Below are 21,385 nucleotides of genomic sequence, written 5' to 3' on the forward strand. Positions count from 1 at the left end.
GTGCGTTTCCTGTAAAAAAGCTAAATCTATCTTCATTTTTTAAATATGTGTTAAGATTCTTTTTCTTTTCACTGATCCATTAAGCCCGTTAACATTAAAACTCAAAAAATTCAATAAATTAGTCATTATTCTTCACAAAGTTACTCCAATCTAAAACATTATTTATCTTCTCAACTTTCATACTTCCTTGAGGAATCTCTTTAAACTTCACCATCTTGCTATGTGTCTCCCTCCAAACCTTCCAGGCAGAAAGAAAAAAGAAGAAAGAAAAAGTACAAAAAAAGAAAAAACAAAATACCCCCCCACTAATGTTGTGAATGAAAGGATACACAACATTACCCCCCTCCATTTTGTGGGTCGTGGCAAAAGCCACGCTTGCACACATGAATAGCGTAGCAATCGATCAGTGCTTCTTCCAGCTCCCCCGCAACAAAAAAACATTATATATATATAGACAAAACTAGTATTACTATTCCCAACTAATATTCCTCCAGTCTTAACCTTTCTTACCCCCCTCGTATAATTAATAATATATTTATACATTCATCCAGCTTCAAAAATCCATCAAGTCCATTCTTTAACCCAATCTTCATCTTCAATCTATCTCGCTCTCCTGAGTTTGTTCTTGTGTCTGGTGAGTTTTCAGAGAATCTCGCACAAACTGCTCTACTTTCTGATAATCATCAAAAAATCTTTTTTCTCCACCAGACAAAAAAATCTTCAAAGTTGCAGGATAACGCAGTGTAAACTGATAACCATGATCCCATAGGGTTTTTTTCACTGGATTAAATTTCTTCCTTCTCTTCAAAAGTTCGTAACTTATATCAGGATAGAAAAAAACTTTGTTCCCTCCAATTATCAATGGCCCTTTTCTATCTTTGGCGGTTCGAGCAGCTGCCTGTAGAATCCTTTCCTTGTCTTGAAATCTTAAGAATTTTATTAAAATCGATCGTGGATATTGGTCATCTTTTGGTTTTGGTCTTAAAGCTCTATGTGCCCGCTCAATTTCAATTGATCGAACCTCCTCTTCCATTTGCAAAACATCCGGGATCCATCTTTGAAAAAATTCTATTGGTTTATCTCCCTCCATACCTTCTTTAAGACCAACAATTTTGATATTATTACGTCTACTAAAATTTTCCAACATGCTAGATGCAGGAAGATTGTTCCCGATGTTGGGGAAGTCCAGAACAAGGGGTCACAGTTTGAGGATAGAGGGGAAGCCTTTTAGGACCGAGATTAGGAAAAACTTCTTCACACAGAGAGTGGTGAATCTGTGGAATTCTCTGCCACAGGAAACTGTTGAGGCCAGTTCATTGGCTATGTTTAAGAGGGAGTTAGATATGGCCCTTGTGGCTACAGGGGTCAGGGGGTATGGAGGGAAGGCTGGGGCGGGGTTCTGAGTTGGATGATCAGCCATGATCATAATAAATGGCGGTGCAGGCTCGAAGGGCTGAATGGCCTACTCCTGCACCTATTTTCTATGTTTCTATGTTTCTATGTCCACTTTCTCCAAGAGTCGGTTTCTTTCCGAATTCCAGACAAGCAAATCATTTTCTGTTTTTTCCACTCTATCATTCATATGCCCCATTGCTCTTTCCATCTTCTGAAGCTTCTTATCCATTTTGTCCTGTCTTGCCATAACTTTATCATAGCACATCTTCGTATCTCTAAGTTCTTCTCTTACTTTTCTTAATTCAGCCGTTAATTGCAATATAGCCTCTCTCATGTCTCTATCATCTCCTTTACTTCCAATCGCTTCCAATTCTTCCTCCTCTTCTTCATCTGTGTTCTCTGCAGAATCCGATTCTGACTCTGAGTCATTTTCAATTGCAGTGGCTGTCGGTTCTTGTAGTTTGTGTTGTGTCAGTTTGCGCATGCGCTCTTCTTTGCGCATGCGCATTACCGGTGTCTTCTTCGAAGAAGCCGTTGCCACCGCCATTGCTCCCTGTTCTACCGAAGGAGATCCAACCTGAGTCCGAGGCTCCATCGTTGCAGTAGGCCCTTTTTTCTTCCCGTCTCGTGGCTGCTTCGCAACAGCAGACTTCTTTTGTTGCGGTTTAGGAGGCATATCGTAAAGTAATCTTACAAAGTTTATTAGTTTTCAGAAAATACTTACTAACTTTGTTTTGTTTAAACGGTACTTTACTGACTTGTTGTGGGAGAGCTGGATTTACACGTCTCAATCCCACGTCATCACGTGACGCCTCCCCCACGAACATGATGTTGAAGAGGTTTTGGCATCCCATGACCAAGAACTGACATATGAAGAGCTGATGCAATTGGAAGAAAAAGGATAACAATCGAAACCGAATGAGTAATGATAAAGTGCGACTTTAATTTTGAAAGGGTACATTGGTTTAGGAGATATTTGCAGGATGGTTTGAGTCCTTACAAAGAACTGTGTGATAGAAAAATGCGCGAGGCTCAGCAGTCAAGCAAGCCTTCCACATCAGCCACAGCAAATGACGAACCTCGACCTTCGACATCGAGGCGGGCAGAGATAGTAGAAGATGAGCTGCCTGCTCTAATGGAAACAGACGATGACGAGATGACACCTCAGTGTCCTACCACCCCAACCCCCAGGCCACGGACAGATACCGATTCACGGAGAATGCAATGGTAGCCGGGAGGCACACAGCACATCTTTAAGAATAAAGCCGAAATAATTAGGTGCCGCCCAGCATGTAATTGTCGGCCCAGATCAGAGACGACGCAATCGGAAATTGGCACTGATCTGGGCCGACAATTACGTGTCGGGCAGCACCTAATTAATTAGCATGTTTATTTCAGCTTTTTTTTTAAAGATGTGCTGTGTGCATCCCGGCTGCTGCTGGACCCCTGCATGCTTCGCGGCAATGTATCGGTCAGTGGCCTGGAGGGTGGGGGCCATTGGACCACCCAAACAAAGACGACTCAGTCTAACACACCATCATCAGTGTGCTCGGCAAGCTGTCTTCCCGATTCCCGTAAGTGATACTACACTGTACAAACATTATTTCTACTTTATATTGGCTGTGTATTTTTACGTGTTATTTGGTATGATTTGGCAGCTTTATAGCTTAAAGGTTACTGGAGAGAGTGTTCTTGCCAACAGTGCTTACGTGAGATTTTGGCTACGGAGAACAGTGCAGTAATGATTGTGGAAAAGTATTTCTACTTTATATAGGCTGTGTATTTATCATATCATTCCTGCTTTTACTATATGTTACTGTTATTTTAGGTTTTATGTGTTATTTGGCATGATTTGGTAGGTTATTTTTGGGTCTGCAAACGCTCACAAAATTTTCCCATATAAATAAATGGTAATTGCTTCTTTGCTTTACGATATTTCGGCTTACGAACCGTTTCATAGGAACGCCCTACCTTCGGATGGCGGGGGAAACCTGTATTAGAAAGCTAAATGAAGATCCTAGGCTAGATTCCACTATGGGGACATCTTCAGTCAGATCTCCTTTACTCTGCTAGGAACTGACTCTACACCAATCCATGTGCCCTGGCTCTTCCATTTGACAATGCTTTAGATGTTCATGCAGAGGTTGTGGTCAATTTTCCAAAGTTTTTATTGTGCATTCGAACAGAAAGTTATCACCCTCTACACTTGAGCCACAGGCAGTCAGCTCACAGGAGGTAGGGTCCATGGGTTAGGTGCTCTTGCAGTGCCAAGCATGTTTTACCTGCTAACCCTACCAGCTGAGCAGTAAAATAAAACCCTGCACCATCTCCTCTCCCTCCACTATTTCAGAATCAGAATCAGGTTTAGTATCACTGACATGCGTCGTGAGGTGGTGTTCATGGGATCATCAACTGTTCAGGAATCTGATGGTGGAGGGGAAAAAGTTGTTACTAAAATGTTAAGTGTGCATCTTCAGGCACCTGTGCCTCCTCCCTGATGGTGGTAATGAGAAGGGACCCTGTCCTGGAGGTTGAGGGTCCTTTATGAGGGATGCTGCCTTCTTGAGGTGCCACCTTTTGAAGATGTCCTCGATGATGGGGAGACTAGTGCCTGTGATGGAACTGGCCGAGTCTACAGCCTTCTGCAGTTTTGTGTCATCCTGTATATTAGCACTTCCAGCCAGACAGAATGTTCTCCATGGCACATCTGTAGAAATTTGACCTTCCCACACCACAGCCCAACATTCTAGTCCAAAAGTACAACGAGGATGTCCCCCTCAAACAAAATATGCTGACGTGCACCACTGGATCAAAGGGAATCCTTTTCACATGTGATTAGGACCTCTTCTCAAAATAAAAGCAGTTAGTCTATGAGTAATGGTTCCAATTAGGTGAGCCCTGCAGTTAAACTTTCTGAGTTGTACAACATCCCTCGTGCTGAGCTCACATCCAGGTTAAGAGGGCGGCGCAGTAGCCTCGTGATTTGTGCATCTCTTTACAGCGCCAACAATCACGATCAAGGTTCAATTCCCGCCACTGCCTGTAAGGAGTTTGTATGTTCTCCCCATGACTGTGTGGGTTTCCTCTGGGTGCCTCATCTTCCTCTCACATTCCAAATACGTTTGGGTGAGGAAGGGTTAAGGAGTTGTGGACATGCTATATTGGTGCTGGAAGCAATGCAACACCTGTGGGCTGCCCAGCACGATCCTCACTGATTTGATTTGACACAGATGATACATTTCACTATATGTTTCAATGTACATGTGACAAATAAAGCTAATCTTTTATCTTTAAAATCTTTCCTCTTCAAAATACATCCCTACATGTTCATTTGTTTCATGTCTACATTCAATGCTAACAAATTTTACGATATATGCCGGTGATGTTCAACCTGATTGTGATTCGGATTCGCTAGGAAGTGACGTATAGCAGCATGACTGGTGTCATTGGTTAAACTGGTAATTGGTTTATTACCATCACATATATTGCAGTGCAGTGAAAAGCTTTGTCTACATTCTGTCTAGACAGATCACTCCATACATAAGTAATTAAGAGAGAAGCAAAGGAAAAACAATAACAGAATAGAGAATACACTGTTACTGATGCAGAGAAAATGCAGTGCTTTTGAACCATCTAAGTCAACTAGTGATTTTACAGTCTCCTGAAGGATTCGATGAACATGACTCTTGAAAACGCTGGTACAGCCATCGGCGCGCTGACCGTCGCTGGGACACACTTCATGCCAGATTAAAGCGTGGAGGCCTGAGAGCAGAAGTCGAGCCAGTGTTTAACCCCACAACTCCAAGCCAGATTGAAGCGTTGAGGCCCAGGAGCAGAAAGCAAACCGGTGTTCAGCCCACTTATCCACGGCAGACAAGAACCCCCCCGCCCCATCTGGGTCCATCCCGTCTGCTTGCATTGTACACGTCTCCCTCTCTTCTTACTACTCCCAATGAGCGGGAGGTGCAGGAGTATTGGGTTCCACGCTGCCAAGTTCAGAAGCAGGCATCGGGCTCCAGGACTGGCTTTACTTGCCTCATTACTGAACTGTTCCACAGCCTTCACTCACCTTCACTTTCCTCAGCACTGAACTGTCCCACAGCCTGTGGACTCACTTTCAGGTTCAATATATTATTTGTAAACTTTTTGTATTATTTGTATGATTTGTTCTTTTTTCTGAAATCGGATGTTTGTCAGTCTTTATTACGTATGGTTTACTCATGGATTCTATTGTGTTCCTATGGTTTGCAAGATTGCCCATGATTTACCGACGTTGACAATTAAATTACTTTGAACTTTGAGCTAAGATAATGATGGATGGGCAGTGAGATAATAGATCTTATCTTGCTGATGATCACCTTGGCCTTTCCTGGAGACCACAGTTGCTTTACTTGGTCCAGTTACTATGCAGCTCTGCAGAGATTGTGTCAGTCACATATTGAATGAAAACCAATCCCCAGGAATGAAAGATCTTTCTCCTTTTCTCTTTCAATTTCGGAAATTATCTGGTATTAGGAAAAATGTGAACACTCAGTTGTTTTAGATAAATTGAAACAATTGGCCATGAAATATCGGCCAGCATGTATGTTCATGAGGCAAGCAGGATTGGTATAGATGGTGATTGTGGTCAGCATGGACGCTGGGGTCAGGATTAGTATAGATGGTGATTGTGGTCAGCATGGACGCTGGGGTCAGGATTAGTATAGATGGTGATTGTGGTCAGCATGGACACTGGGGTCAGGATTGGTATAGATGGTGATTGTGGTCAGCATGGACACTGGGGTCAGGATTAGTATAGATGTTGATTGTGGTCAGCATGGACACTGGGGTCAGGATTAGTATAGATGGTGACTGTGATCAGCATGGACACTGGGGTCAGGATTAGTATAGATGGTGATTGTGGTCAGCATGGATACTGGGGTCAGGATTAGTATAGATGGTGATTGTGGTCAGCATGGATACTGGGGTCAGGATTGGTATAGATGGTGATTGTGGTCAGCATGGACACTGGGTCAGGATTGGTATAGATGGTGATTGTGGTCAGCATGGACACTGGGGTCAGGATTAGTATAGATGGTGATTGTGGTCAGCATGGACACTGGGGTCAGGATTAGTATAGATAGTGATTGTGGTCAGCATGGGCACTGGGGTCAGGATTAATATAGACAGGTATTGTGGTCAGATAAAGTACTGGATGTACTGCATTATGAGATAAATGATTGTTTCCCTGAACAATGTTGATTATTCCCTTGTTTGTAAAGGCAGCTGAATCTTTTACTGAATATCATTATTGAGGCCAAATATAGACAGAAAGGTTGAACTACATAAAATTATAGTTTAAAAAAGTTACATGGAAAGGATATTTTAAGCATATTTTCCTGCATATCTTTCATATGATTTGAATTAAATGATATATTACCAAAGGGAATGATTAGCCTTAAGATAAAAAGCAAAGATTATTCAAAGCTTCTATGTGAAAAATGCTTGATTTATTGATGGCTGTTGTAACTTTATATCTTTAATTTTTTAATTTTCAGTTGTTGACAAAGTCGATTAAATTGCCCTTTACTCTTGTTACTTCTAAGGTCACTGACATTAAGGAGAAACTGAAGCTGGCTAAGAAGTTCTGGTCCACACTGCCTTATAACATCTGTAATGATGTTAAGGTGACAGCTGGTGTGTCTGATGAAGAAGAATGCTGGAATGGACACACCAAAGGCAGGTGAGATACTGTAGATGACACCTTCCCATCTGATTAACATTAGGAATCAGCATCTGGCATATGATTCCAGCTAATTCACTCACTGGTGGCCACACTGGGTGTTGGCAGCTGCTGAATATAGCTGGTGTAAAGATGGAGTTGAGAATTGTCAAATGTACAATGTCATCACAATAAATCTTAAATGAGCCAATTAGTTTCACCTTGAAAATGCATGATGATGACAATGTTATTTCAGGATGAATAATTAGATTCAACCCACAACTCAATATTTTGCTAAACTAAGTGGGGAGTTGTACATTATTTTTATTTCAATCACAGGTTCCTGTTAGAGTCAAAATAAACTCTTAAGTTCATTTGCAATTCACATGAATGTATCACAAAGTGACAACTATTGGTGATATTTGCTCTGCAGGTTTTCACAAAGACTTTTCCAACATTGTCCTGCATTCAGTTGAGACATCAATGTCCCAAGAGTTCAATGGATTCTAACCTGTGTACTCACTTAATTTCCAGTAAAGGCAATAATCAATGTTTAGTGCATCTCATCTTCAGTATAATGAATCCTCTGCCCTCACAGCCTTCCTCCTGATTTTAGCCTTTTTGCCAAACCTGACAGATTTTATGGGTTTGCAGAGTTTCACCTTGTCAATTTATATCTTGTCTTTCAAAAAGTACCTTAATCCTAAATTTGAACAAAATCTACAAACTCTGATTAAAGAAACAATGAACAAAAGGCTTCCAGATTGACTCAGAATATAAATGAGCAATGTGCTACTGACCACATATTATAACAGGTCTTTCTGGTGTCATCAAAATCAGAGGTAAGGACAGTAAGCTCCACCTCCACTTTTTGGAAGATATTAGTGGAGAAGCCACCTACTGAACAGCAGTTGTCTGTGGAGGTTACACTGGGATTAAATTTTAATTTTTGGGCATCAGATCTTAGGATCAAATTTGAAGCATACACCATAATTAATATTAATGGACTTCTGCTTCAAATTAACATTATGATGTAAATCTGCAGTGTTTATGCACCACTATGAATCAGACTCATCATGTACTTTCAGTTTCTATCTGAAAATGGGTTACATTCCATTTCAAATTTAGAGTTTCAAATCTATGTGATCAAAACAGGCCAGCTTTGTGATGGCACTGAGGGAGGAGATTAAACTCAGGCTTTTCCAGATATTAATAAATGTAAACCTGTTGTGTCTAGGTAATTTTTGATGTGATTGAATTTTAGTTGGTTTATCATTAGTTGCTTCCTTTTATCTTGCAGAGTCACCAGTTTTGTAAAAACAGTTAAAAAGAAATGAGCTGGAGTGGAATATCGGAAGTGATTTTGTGTCATTTGGTTGTTATAAATTGTTCATAATCCACTTCTAAAAGCTCTTCAATTATAATCTTAATGTCCATTGACAAGGTGATGAATGTAGATGTGAATAGTATTTGCTGCTTTTTTTCTATTTTATGGAGTATTTAAATGTGTTAATTTAAATTTATTTAAATATACTATTTTAGCAAAAAAATTGAGGTGTAAATTTTCAGAAGGCATTACCATTTTCTTTTACATAATGGGTCTATTGAAAAGGAATTGCAGATGTGCATCATTGTAACATACTTGGTTTAAGTAAATGATGTATGAAATATTTTGTTATACATCTCCAAATTGCAATATTCAATCTAAATTTTCTGATAACCAGAGAGAGGTAGAAATTTATTTGATAAAATCTCCACATATTTTATGATTTGACTTTTACAGAGAGTAAGCTGTAATTTTAATTTAAATAAGATTATGCTGTTAGATTACTGGTTTCTTTCTTTGCTATACACAAATGAAGACCTTTTATTTGTGTATGCTATTTACAGAAGAGCATTTAAATGTTATTTTCATTATAAAATCAGGTAATCGGCTTTGGAGTAAATGTGTCATATCAATCAATCGCAGTGCTCTGTAATCCCAAGTTATATATTGCAATAATTCAAATCTGCAGGTACTTGCCTGAAATAATGAATGACGGTCTAACTAATCAGATTAACAACCCAGAAGTAGAAGTGGACATCACTAGACCGGACACAATGATTCGTCAGCAAATCATGGCACTTCGAGTGATGACAAACAAACTGAAAAATGCCTATAATGGCAATGATGTAAACTTCCAAGATTCAAGTAAGCACAATCTTCAATCATAGATAAGAGTAAATGGGAGGATCTATTTCTACTGGTCAAAATTTGTTCATCTCTTGGGTTCCAAAAACACTGTTATGCACATGTCAAATCGATAGCCATAGTCACAACTTTTGAATTGGGCTGCAGGTTATGAAGACAGCCTGTTGAGATCAGGTGTTGTTACTTTCATTATACATCCATGTCTTAATCAATGCCTTTTTAAAACAGCATTTATGTTCTGTGGGGATCTGAATCTGAGAGACCGAGGAATGGCTTGAGATGGGTGGGATTTTTAACAAGTAATTCTCCCAGTGTTTACTGAGGAAAAAAATGATAATGCTCAAAAGGCAAGGGAAACAAGTAAGGAGATGTTTTGGAGAATATTCATATTACCAGGGCAGAGGTATCTGAAGCGTTATAGAGTATTAAGGTGAATTAATCCCCATGGCTTGACCAAATGCATCCTTGGACTTTGTGGGAGGTGAGAGGAGAAAGAGAGGAGGCCCATGGGGAAATGTTTGCTTCATAATTATCCACTGATGAAGTTCCCAAAGACCAGAAAGTGTCTAATGTAGATCTGTTAAGAAGTGTAATAAAGACAATCTGGAGAACTTAGGCTATTCAGCCTGACATCAGTAGTGAGAAAGTTTTTTCAGCGAGTTCTGAGGGATCTACCAGCACTTGGAAAGACAGAATATGATTAGGAGGAGACACCATGGCTTTGTGCAGTGAAGTTGTGCATAATGAACCTTTTAGAATTTTTTGAAGAGGTAACAAAAATGGTAGATGAGGGTAGGGCAGTGAATGTTGTCTATTTGGACTCTGATAAGGTCCCACATAAAAGACTGGCCTGAAAGTTTATGTCCCATGAAATCCAGGGAGAGCTAGGTGGATTCAAAATTGGCTCAGAGATAGGAAGCAGAGGGTGGTGGTTAAAGGTTGTTGCTGGGAATGGAGGTCAGTGAAATGTGGTGTGCTGCACGGGTCAGCTGTGGGGAACACTTTTTATTCATTATTTATATAGATTACTTGGATGCACATGCACAAGGCTAGATAGGTGCTGTTGTTAGTGAAGAAGGGGGTCTTGATCAGTTAGGAAAGTGGGTCAACAAGTGGGCAATGGATTTCAATACAGATAAGCATGAGGTGATGCAACTTGGATAGTCAGACAAGCAAAGGACTTTTACTGTGAATGGTAGGGGTTGTACTAGAATAGAGGGATCCAGGTGTACAAATGCATAGTTTGTTGAAAGTGGTGGGGTTGTACTAGAATAGAGGGATCCAGGTGTACAAATGCATAGTTTGTTGAAAGTGGTGCCACAGATGGATAGGGTGATGAAAAAGGCATTTAGCACGTTGGCTTTCATCAGTCAGAGCACTGAGCACGTGTTGGATAATTTACTGCAGCTGCACAAGTCATAGGTGAGGCCCCCAATTGGAGTGCTGTATATAGTTTTACTCACCCTGTGTTAGGAAAGACATGGTTAAACTGGAAAGAGTGCAGAAGAGACTTGTAAGAATGTTGCCAAGACTAGAGTGTCTGATTTATAGGGAGAGGTAGATCAAGCTGGGTCTTCATTCCTTGAAGCACTGGATAATGAGGGGCGACCTTATTGAGGTTTATAAAATCATGAAGGCATAGATAACATGGATGGTAGCAGTCTTTTCTCCAGAGTAGGGGTGTCCAAAACTAGCGGTCAGAGATTTAGTGTAATGGACAAAGATTTGAAAGAGACTTGAGGGGCAACATTTTTATGCAGAGTGAATATACAGAATGATCTGCCAGAGAGAGCGATTAAGGCAAGTACAATAGTATCACTTAAGAGGCACTTGGATAGGTACATGTAGCGTCAGGGCTTTGAAGGATATTGGCCGAACATAGGATATTGGGATTAGATGGGTGGGCACTGTCGTTGGTATGGAGTTGTTGGACCAGGTGGCCTGTATCAGTGCTGTATTGCTACAAGACTCTATGAAAAGAAATGGAAATCAGGATTCACAAGGGAAGTAGGAATTAGAAAATGTGGAGCTATGAATAGCAAAATATGCAAAACTAGTAACTCTTTGGATCAGAAAACTGTGTGCTAACACAGAGTTTGACCAAGGAAAAATAACAAGCTTAACTGGCCTTCAGTAGGAGGATGGAACTCACTCATTTTATTCCAGTATCTGTAACATTAGTTAGAAGATTTTCCTATTCACAGATCTGACACCTTTCCTAATCTGCCCCATATGTTCATGGCTTTCACCATTTCAGTGATGTAAACCAATTGTTTTATTTGACAAAATGTATTTCAAAATGACAAAAATCACAATTTATGCAAACAGACTGGGCACAATACATAATATATCAATTCCTATTACAACTACTCTCCCACTAAAAAATGAAACAGTGACACATTTAATAATGGGAAAGGTTTGTTATCTGCTGGTCATATTTTTCCAGTATTAGTACGAATAGGTACTTGTTTCCTATGGGCAATGTTCCCTACTATCAGTGAAAGTGGGCAGAATGAATCCTCATCATAATATATTCACATCAAGTGTGAATAACCTTCAGTTCACAAAATAAGCTTTTTTAAAGTCTGACTGTAACATACCATTGTCACGATGATGCTTTTTTGAATTGTATGCATCCTTCAGCATGACTTCCTTTTTAAGTAAGAGCAAGTTTTGAACATAAATACAGCTGCAGAAAAAGGTAACTGGGCCAATGTAGAAAAGTGGCCCAGCCTTCAGATAATGAAGCCAGTGTGGAAAAGTGGCCCAGCCTTCAGATACTTTACAAGCTGAGAGCAAACGGTGGAGGTAGTAGCTGTTATTTTCCAAAGGCTTAATGACACCCCAAGACTGAAGAGGGAGGGAAATATTTGGATCGATATTCAAGGAAGAAAGCAGAAAGGGCAATCAGAGAAAACTAATCAGCTCGATTGCAAGATTCATCAAAGATTAATTTATTGTGCAGATGGGTGGGGGATGTTGCTGGACAGTGTTTACGTTAATTAAAGTTAAGAAGCACAAATCTAGAGTTTCCTAGTCAGATGAGTGTTTCTGCTGTTCATAAGTTTAATATCCTTCACAACATCAAGCTTTCTTGAAGAAACACATCATAAAGTGTTTTTATTGCTGTTGTGCCTGTCACAATACAGCAGCCATTTTATGCATAGCAAGCTCCCATAAACAGTATTCAGATAGTGACCAGGTAACCAAATTTTGTGATATTGGTTAAGGAATAAATACTAAACAGGTTACTAAGGATAGCTCTCTTCCTGTTTTTCAAAAGAGTGCTTAGGGATCTTTAAATGCATCTGAATGTGTAAATGTAGTTTTGGTTGTATCTTCACAGAAAGGCAGCGCAATTACCTACTTGCCCTTTCGTTAGGAGTGGTCAGAGAGATATGGGCCAAATGTGGGCAAATGGGACTAGCTTGGTGGGCACCATGGTTGGCATGGAGTTGGGCTGAAATGACTGTCTCCATGCTGTATTGCTCTGTGACTCTTCTAATTATCCTCCCTCAGGACTGCCATGCAATGTTAACCTTGATGTTATGCTCAAGTATTAGTAAGAGGGCAGAATCTCACAACCCTTTGATTTGGAGATGAGCTGTGATTGATACTGCTACAACATTACACATTCATACTGTATGATTTAATTAGTTAATGTCCATCACCAGTCTTAAAATCAGACTGAAGATCTGTTCTCCAGTTTGGTATGCTATTAGAGTTCTGGGAGTTGTTTGGGAGTATTGAAATAAGGAATGGGGTAAAACCATGACACTCCTTCTATAAAAGGAAAGATCATACTTTGTTAATTTAAAAAACCTCTCTCTAATTTTACAAGCCCATATTCTGGCCCCAGTCCAAACTGCCATTGCTATTGTGATCAAGTGTTCTGATGTTTTTTTTTCTTAGTAGCTGGCATTAATGACTATCATCAGAACAGCAAAAGTTCCAAGGACTTTCAGGCCAAGCTTTATAGGAGGTTATTCAGCTTAAATATTTAATTTTCACTGGAAACATTTTTCTTTTCAGTTGACGAGGCAAGTGGCTCAGGCAGTGGTAGTGGCTGCACTGATGAACTGTGTCCTCCGGAATTTGACTTTTCAACCACTGAGGCTCCACCAGGGCCAAAGAAGATTGAGCCATCAGGATCCACAGCAGTCAGACCCTGCCTGCATTGGTTGTTCACACTCGTCATCTTTCTACTCCTGGTACTACAAAGACAGTGGAGATAATCGGTGACATGCAATAGAGACACTAAAGAACAAACACCATTTTACTTTTGGATATATCATCAAACACACAGCTCCATCTTGGAATGGTACCAGTTTTGAAGCAGAAAGAGACACTGCAGCCTGTTGCCATTTTATCCAAAGACCACCAGGTGCCATTCAGGTACAGTCTACAAGTGCAAGACTCAGACCTCACATAGAAAAAAAAAACACCCTGAAAGTTACTTGCCTGCAGTTGGGACTGTTTCCGGATTCATCATCCATTCTGCTTATTTTATGCACCGAACAAAAATGAGATTCAATGAAAACTTTTGATTTGTACACTAAGTAAGATTTTAATATCTAAGTTTTACTTTTACAGTTACCACAAAGTGAAAAGAATGCTGCAAAATGGTGTATCTATTGTATCGCTACAGTGACATCGACGTACAATGAAATTCAGTTACAGCAGTAGTTATATGATTCAAGAAGGCTGGTAGTTTAATAGCACAGTTTGCCTCATCCATCCGACAACTTTATTCAGGTTGTCTTTTAGAAAATAAGAAAAATGTTTTGTGGGCAGGTGCATTTAAAATTAGCTATAAAATGGAAATATTGGAGTATTATAGAGCCTAGAGAACAAGTGACTATACAAGTATTTGAAAACTACATGATTTCTGGTAGACACTGATGGAATTTATTAATATACAAATAATTAAAAAAATGAGTCATTTGCCAATCACAGCAGAAGAAAGATCCAGGAAGATTGAGCTCTGACCTTCATGTTGAAGTATATGATTAGCTTCCTTTTCCTGGATTTTTGCTGCTGATTTTGATTGAGTGATACCAGTGCGCCTGATTTTCCCTAACGCTTCTCCACTTGTTTGTTGCTTTGCTCCTCTGCAAAGTGGTACTGCAAGCCATCTGAAAATCTCCAAAAAGTGAAATTCTTATTTTATTTTCAAATTTTCATCCTAGCACTAGTCATCGGTTGCTACATTAAAATACAGATAACTTGAGGTATTAGCTCAGGGTTTAAATGTAATTACATTACCTGCATGTTATTGTATCTCCAATGCTCAGCACAATTTTAGTCCTGGAACATTCACACTGTTGAAACACCAGTATTTAATGCAATTGGTCAATGTCTGCATCACTTACATCTAGAGAGATTGTCTGACATGTGTATGGGTTTTTCTCTCTGATACATTCTGTGACAGAGGTACAGTAAATCTGTAATAGTGATACAGAGCTTCTGTTCCTGAGAAAGAGTCTAGGGGAAAATCCTAGAGTTTTGTAGTCACAACATGTACCATTAAAGACAAAATAAAAATCCATGCCCTTCAGCACTTTGAACACATTATGGGGCTTTCAAGATGTGTACATGTTCCTGATATAATGTTGATAACATAGCTTTGAACTATGGGAAAATGTGCTGAACCAAAGATTATTTCGAATGTCAGATTATTTGAACGTAACTGCATCCTTCATACTCCAAACAATTACATCAAAGATGAAATGGTGCAATTAAGTGTTATTTTTGTGTGTAAACTATGATCATAAATTGTTTAATGTTTTTTATGCTGGACACATCTAGAGTCATTCTCCTCGAAAAATTCTGAACAACTTCTTGTGTTCTGATCATTTTATTGTGCTAGAGAATTAAAGAACAAAACAGAACAGGGGGACACTGGCTCATTGTACCTGTGCCATATCTTGAAAGCTTTCCGTTATTTCCACTCCTTTGTCTTTACAAATAGTTCTGCAGATGTTTTTTTTCCAAGCAGAATTCCTTCCAATAGTTACGATTGACATTACTTTCACCACCCATTTAGACAGTCCAATCAAGTCAATAGAACAAACTTGCATTAGTATTGTGAAATCTTTGTTCCCTAGATAGTGACTCTCCTGTAAGTAGCAAGGGTAAATAAGAATTACATTGAAGTTAATGGAATCAAATTCCAAAAGCAGGAATACCATATATAACCTACTGTAACATGAATAATATGAGCAGACAATTCATTTAGCACATGGGACCAGGGGTAAATTTCTACCCTCGTTTTGTCATATTTAGTCTGTCAGAATATCTCACAATATCAATTTATTTTATTTAGTGTTTTTATTTCAGCCAAAGAGCTAACTGATTTAAACTTTGTGATGCAAATATTGCTTCTATTCAGAAGTATTAAATGATTCTACTGGCTAAAATACTCAAATGCTGTCAATCACTCTTGCAGTTTAAATACAAATGGCAAAATAATTAATGAATATAACCATGGGTGGATAAGGCTCAGAACATAATTGGTGCTACAGCCAATTACATATCAAGTTACTTAGTTCCTAAATTCTATCATTAAAACGTCTGAGGAAAGGGAACAAAGCAGAAGATTCCACAGTAAATCCTGTGAGGCAAATATTTAAGGGTATGAATTTCCTTCTGTGCATTGGATTCAGGACTAGAATAGGATTTATTTAAAGCAATTGAATTCCACAGTTGACAAGTATTTGTTTAATAGTCTGATGTAGACATGCAGTTTTCTTTTAATTTCAAAGGGTGGGTGAAAAATGGAATTCAAATTGACATTCCAACAAGCTGAAGACGTTCAATCACAACCAAGGTTATAAAGATTAGTTGCTCCACTGTTATAAAATAATAGTTTGTGGATTTTGGGATAAAGAATTATCCAATCTTTAGCATAGATAACTAGAATGTTAAAAAAACAAATCGAGAAAAAAATTGTCAAATTGTTTCATGAACTGTTTCTCCCATGCTCTCGGAAGTGTAGAAAGCTGGCTAGTCTAAGATGTATTATATGGAATGTAAGGTTAAAAAGTGCTGGGAATGGAAGGTTGTCTGCAATCATTTACAGAAAATATGCAGTATAGGAGTGACTGCTTGTATTCCATCGCTGAAATTAAATTCCATTGTTACAAGCAAATGAGGTCAAAATTCTACACTCTTATAAGAAAATAATGCTGTGGAAATCTTTATGAAATTAAATGAGTTGGATTGCTAATTTATCTGAAAAATGGAATGGAATTACTAAAACAGTGAACTTTTTCTTGTTTCCTGCATTCTCTAGAGATCCGTAGGAACATCTGTCCATGATATCTTCATTTAGATTTGGATTTTTAAATACAGTTTTTATATTTTCATGAGCACAGAATACTTTAAGTAGTTTTTAGTAACATGCTGATTTGTGATTTGCATGGGACAGAAGTTTGATGACTCCCTTGTTCTTGTGACTATACATGAAACTGCTGGGCACACCTACTTCACTATAATTAATGTACTTTTTTATTTATATTAAGAGCAAATAATTGTGTTAATGTATCTTTGTGTATGAATGCAAAAAAAAGATTTTTTCTATAATCTGTAGCAAAGTCAGAGTCACAAATTTGAGTATGATTTTGATTTTCAACAAAAAACAATGACACAAAAATCTCATCTGTATTCTTTCTATAAAATGTTGCTATTTAACATCCAAATTAAAGTTCATCAATAGACCTTCATCCACTTAAAATAAATCAACTGCTTTCTGTTCAGATGTGTGGAATGTCCAAGACTAAGGTGAATATGAGTCTTAATTATCTATTGAAAAATTAGCCTGGTTTTGTAACTTAGCATTGAAAAGCGAACGGAAGGACGGATAAAACAAACAGCCCTGAAGGGAATTAATATGCAAGGTGGAACTGCAGCATTTTTACTGTACAAGTTAATACTTAGGTAACATCTGTTTTGAGAATTCATTATCCACACTGGCTATTCATTGTTTATGGTTAAAAGACTATCTAAACATTAATTGTGAAGGATGTGGTCCAGTGTTTCACATGAAGACCATGATGGTAAACTTAATTTTCTTCAACTTACCAAGTAATGGAATGCGATGGATTCAGAGGTCACCTGGGTTGAATGGCCTCATGAAGGCTAAGCTATCCTTTGGGATTTATAAAGCTTTCTGCAAGAATAAAATTCTGTTTTGAGACACCAAAGCCTTTGAAGCTTCATCCTACAATATTATCAGGCTCTGGATATAATGTCAAGTGTGTATGTCTTTACTCTCTATGCAGGTAGTGGTATAGTCTGAGAACATAGTGCAATTTTTAGTTATTTCACATTGTCATTAGCGGTGAAATACCTCTCTTCACTTTTCTCATTGATAAAGCCGATATGAGTAGGAAGCTCTTTTCAGTGCATTTTACTCAAATCAGCTTTTTCACTGATTTTGTTTTTAACCAATAAAGTTCTGCCATATTACTAAGTGCAAATGTTTGACATAAACCTACTTGTAATCTCCATTTGGTCACATATTAGCCTTAATTTTCTAAATACTTCCTTGAACACTCAGGAAGAATGATATTTATCAAGATCTGTAATATTTCTAAAATTAAAGTTTAATATGCATTGTATTACATCATCAACGCCGAATCATGATGCAGAAACTAGATCGTATGATCTAAAGTTATTTTATGATGGTGAGTGAACAGCCTTAGGTTGATGATTTTGTTTATTTGTTTACAGTGCACAAACTGTCATATGACCATGTAACATTATGTGATATGATATGTTATTTTCTGGTATCAAATAGTCAAATAAAGGTTCCTATCATTTCAATTTGTGTCGTCAGTAGATGTGCAATTTTGTTTTACAGCAGTGTTTAAGCTTTCTGTATATGTTATAGGGAGTGAAGAATGACAGGCAGGTCCGTGGACTTCATTATCAATAACATTGAAACCATCCATGCAGTTATTTCTTTCCAACCTCTGTTACCTGCACACTCATCTTTCATCTAGTTTACATTTTAGATGATGAGAACACTTCAGTCCTCTCTTATCGTCATTTAGAAATGCATACATGCATTAAGAAATGATACAATGTTTCTCCGGAGTGATATCACAGTAAACAGGACAAAGTTGAAAAGTTTCATTCACATCCTAAGTTTATTTCATTATAGAAAGACACCTCCTCCTCTTTTGACCCCATTTGCAACTGCAGGTAAGTCATTGATTTTATTGGAGTGTAGGACAGGTTCAAAAGGTTAAATGGGTTCCTGCTGACCTTAATCTTCCTCACTACCTGCAAGTGCAAATGGTTCCCCCTTACTTACTGTGCTCTTCTGAGTTTATCATCATAACTTCCACATCATATGACTCATTGAAACCCCGCTGGTTTCCTTGGCTGAGAAGACACACTCCAGTCCTGCCAAACCCGTGAGATGGAGACGACTCTCCCATCCCAAACCCCAGTTTGTGTGAATGCTGTGTAATTTGCAACCCTGTTACAGCTCAGTGCCAAGAAACAACAGACAGCACACTGCATAGAATTAAAGGAATTGAATTTATGAATCTTAACTGGAGGGTAGTAAAGAAAAGGAATAAAAAAAACAAAAGGGGCCCTTTATAATTAAACAGTCAAATGTGCACCAGTTGGAGCTCAGTTCACCAATCCTCAGTCAATCTCGGCACCTGGCTCCATCGATCACAATCTCCTCTCGGGGTCGTATCCTACAACAGGTTCTCTCCAGCATCTTCTCGCTCCATCTCGTGCCGAACAAAAGATCCAGCTCACATTCCAGAGCACTCTATCTCTAACCATTACCTAAACACTGCTTCTACAGAAAGACCATTGCATTAGCAGTGAAACCTTTCCCAGGGTGTTGCATCATCCTTAACCAGCCCAAGGAGCAGGTGGTAACTGTGCTCAGTGGAGGAAAAGAAAGGTTTTAGCAGTTCCATATCCATGTCCACATAATGGAAGAACCAAGCAACCAAAATATATCAAATCAAGGGAACTAGCCACGAGTAATGGATTTGCCTCAATAGTAAGGAGTGCTCTGTGACAGGCAAACTTCCACCTTTGTAGCAACAGGATCTCCAAAAGGGAATACCACCTGTTCAGCAACAGAAAGATCTATCATTCCCAGAAATTATGACTTGTTTGTGACCATAGACGGAAAACCATAGTTAAAGACATCTTATTGATGTGTTCAATCCGCTGTGACTGACATTTTTTGGCAGGTATAATAAACTGTAAGCTGGCTCTCAGAAAACAAAGACTTTCATGGCTTTGTTAGTTCCAACCGAGCCAAGGCAAAAAAAAAACCATCACACTAGAAGGTTAAAGTTCAGCATCACCTCTGGATCCACTAATCACCAGCTCTTTTCTGGCAGTTGCAGCCACATTGTGCACTATTTGGCAAAGTGACATTGATACTCTGGTGACTTTTATGCCTTATTAATTTCATTGGCATGGGAGGGTAGTCACATGCCCTTGCACCCATGGGAATATCATCATTAGAGGCATCCCTTTACCCCCTCAGAAAAGTTTTTCAACATGACCTACAGCATTGATCCCTGAATTTCACTAAAGAACTGTTCAGGAATGTGGGAATAGAAATGCTACTACAAATGGTAATTTCTCCACCCTCCCTCCTCCACTCTTTTTCCGTTCCCCATTCTGGGTTACCCCTCCCCCCCACTCTTTTCCTTACCTCCTCTGGTTCCCTCTTCCTTCCCTTTCTTCCCCAGTCCACTGTCCTCTCCTACTAGATTCCTTCTTCTTCAGCCCTTTACCTCTACCATCTATCTCTCGTCAGCTTCTTAGTGCACCCCTGTGTCCCTCACCTGGGATCACTTATCACCTGCCAGCTTGTACACCTTCCCCTCCCCCCATTTTCTTATTCTGGCTTCTGCCCCCTTCTTTTCCAGTCCTGCTGAAGGGCCTCAGTCCAAAATGGTGACTCTTTAGTCCCTGTTATAGTTGCTGCCTGAATTTCTGAGTTCCGCAAGCATTTTGTGTGTGTTGCTGCACTGATCCCTGCAATACACCACAAGCTTCCAAGCAGAAAAACACCTTATACCATCATCCTTTGCCTATTCTTGCCAAGCCGATTTTGGAAAACATATTCAGAGTATGTACAATTATGGCTAATGCATAGAACTTAAGAAGCGGGAGCTCGCATTAGAACAGGATAAAGATGTGTAATGTATGTATGTGTGTGTATGTGTATATATACACATACACATACATACATTCACACACACAATGGAAAACTGACTAGGTTGACATCATTTTCCATGAAACGGTCGATATCAGAGGCATTTTAGTTGAGGTGTATAAAATTATGATCAGCCTTGTTCAAGTGATCAGAATTGTTGATAACTAGAGAGTTCATCCAAGTTAATTAGTAAAATGTTTAGAATAATTACTTTTATTCAAAAATTGGAAGGAAGTCAAGGGGAGGGAGAAGCCCTCATTACATTGAAGAGGTATCTTGATGAATACTTTAAACTTCTATAGCCTGTAAGAGTGAAGTTAAAGAAGAAATTAAGAAGGCAATAAGTTTGGACAAAAGTATTGAAAAATAATATTAAGGAAATCTTGGTTTCAATATAATCAATGGTTTTCCTTCATTGGTTTACAAATATAATTATTTACAAAGGACCCTCCACAAGGATGTTTTATAGATTTGTGAAGGTAAATTGGATAAAATAGAGAAAAAAAGTCACTTACATATTAGAGAATAACAAAGGATATAAAGATTTAAGAAAGAGAGCTTTGTAATGACATTGGTGTAAATTATACACTCTGTATTCATTTCTCTGAAATTACTTCTATTAAAATAATGGATAGAATAATTTCATTAAATAGGACAGTGCTTTTTGTGATTAATATTTTAGATTGTCAGGACATACAACACAGGCACTGTTAAATGATGGAACAATTACAGACCCACAAGTACCTAATAGCTTTTCTCCAAGAATACTATCAACCACTTTCAATCTATGCTATTAAGCTTCTATTGTACTGAAGGCTGAGAACAAAAGTGAAACCACATTAGGCCATGGGATTCAATCTGAGCTTGCGGTTAACCTACTAAACATTTT

At 38.7% G+C, this 21,385-nt stretch overlaps 1 protein-coding gene across 1 annotated transcript in view; it reads left to right on the forward strand.

Moving 5' to 3' along the window:
• Positions 1–18,098, forward strand: part of gpc6a (glypican 6a) — an 822,751-nt gene extending 804,653 nt beyond the window's left edge. Inside the window, exons 7-9 of the mRNA XM_063048515.1 lie at positions 6,981–7,117; positions 9,112–9,287; positions 13,320–18,098. Of these exons, the coding sequence (XP_062904585.1) occupies positions 6,981–7,117; positions 9,112–9,287; positions 13,320–13,522 (516 nt within the window). The 3' untranslated portion in view covers positions 13,523–18,098. The remainder of the gene's footprint in view (positions 1–6,980; positions 7,118–9,111; positions 9,288–13,319) is intronic.
• Positions 18,099–21,385: the final 3,287 nt, after the last annotated feature.

The sequence above is a fragment of the Mobula hypostoma genome, chromosome 5 (genome assembly GCF_963921235.1).
Source record: "Mobula hypostoma chromosome 5, sMobHyp1.1, whole genome shotgun sequence".
NCBI lineage: Eukaryota > Metazoa > Chordata > Chondrichthyes > Myliobatiformes > Myliobatidae > Mobula > Mobula hypostoma.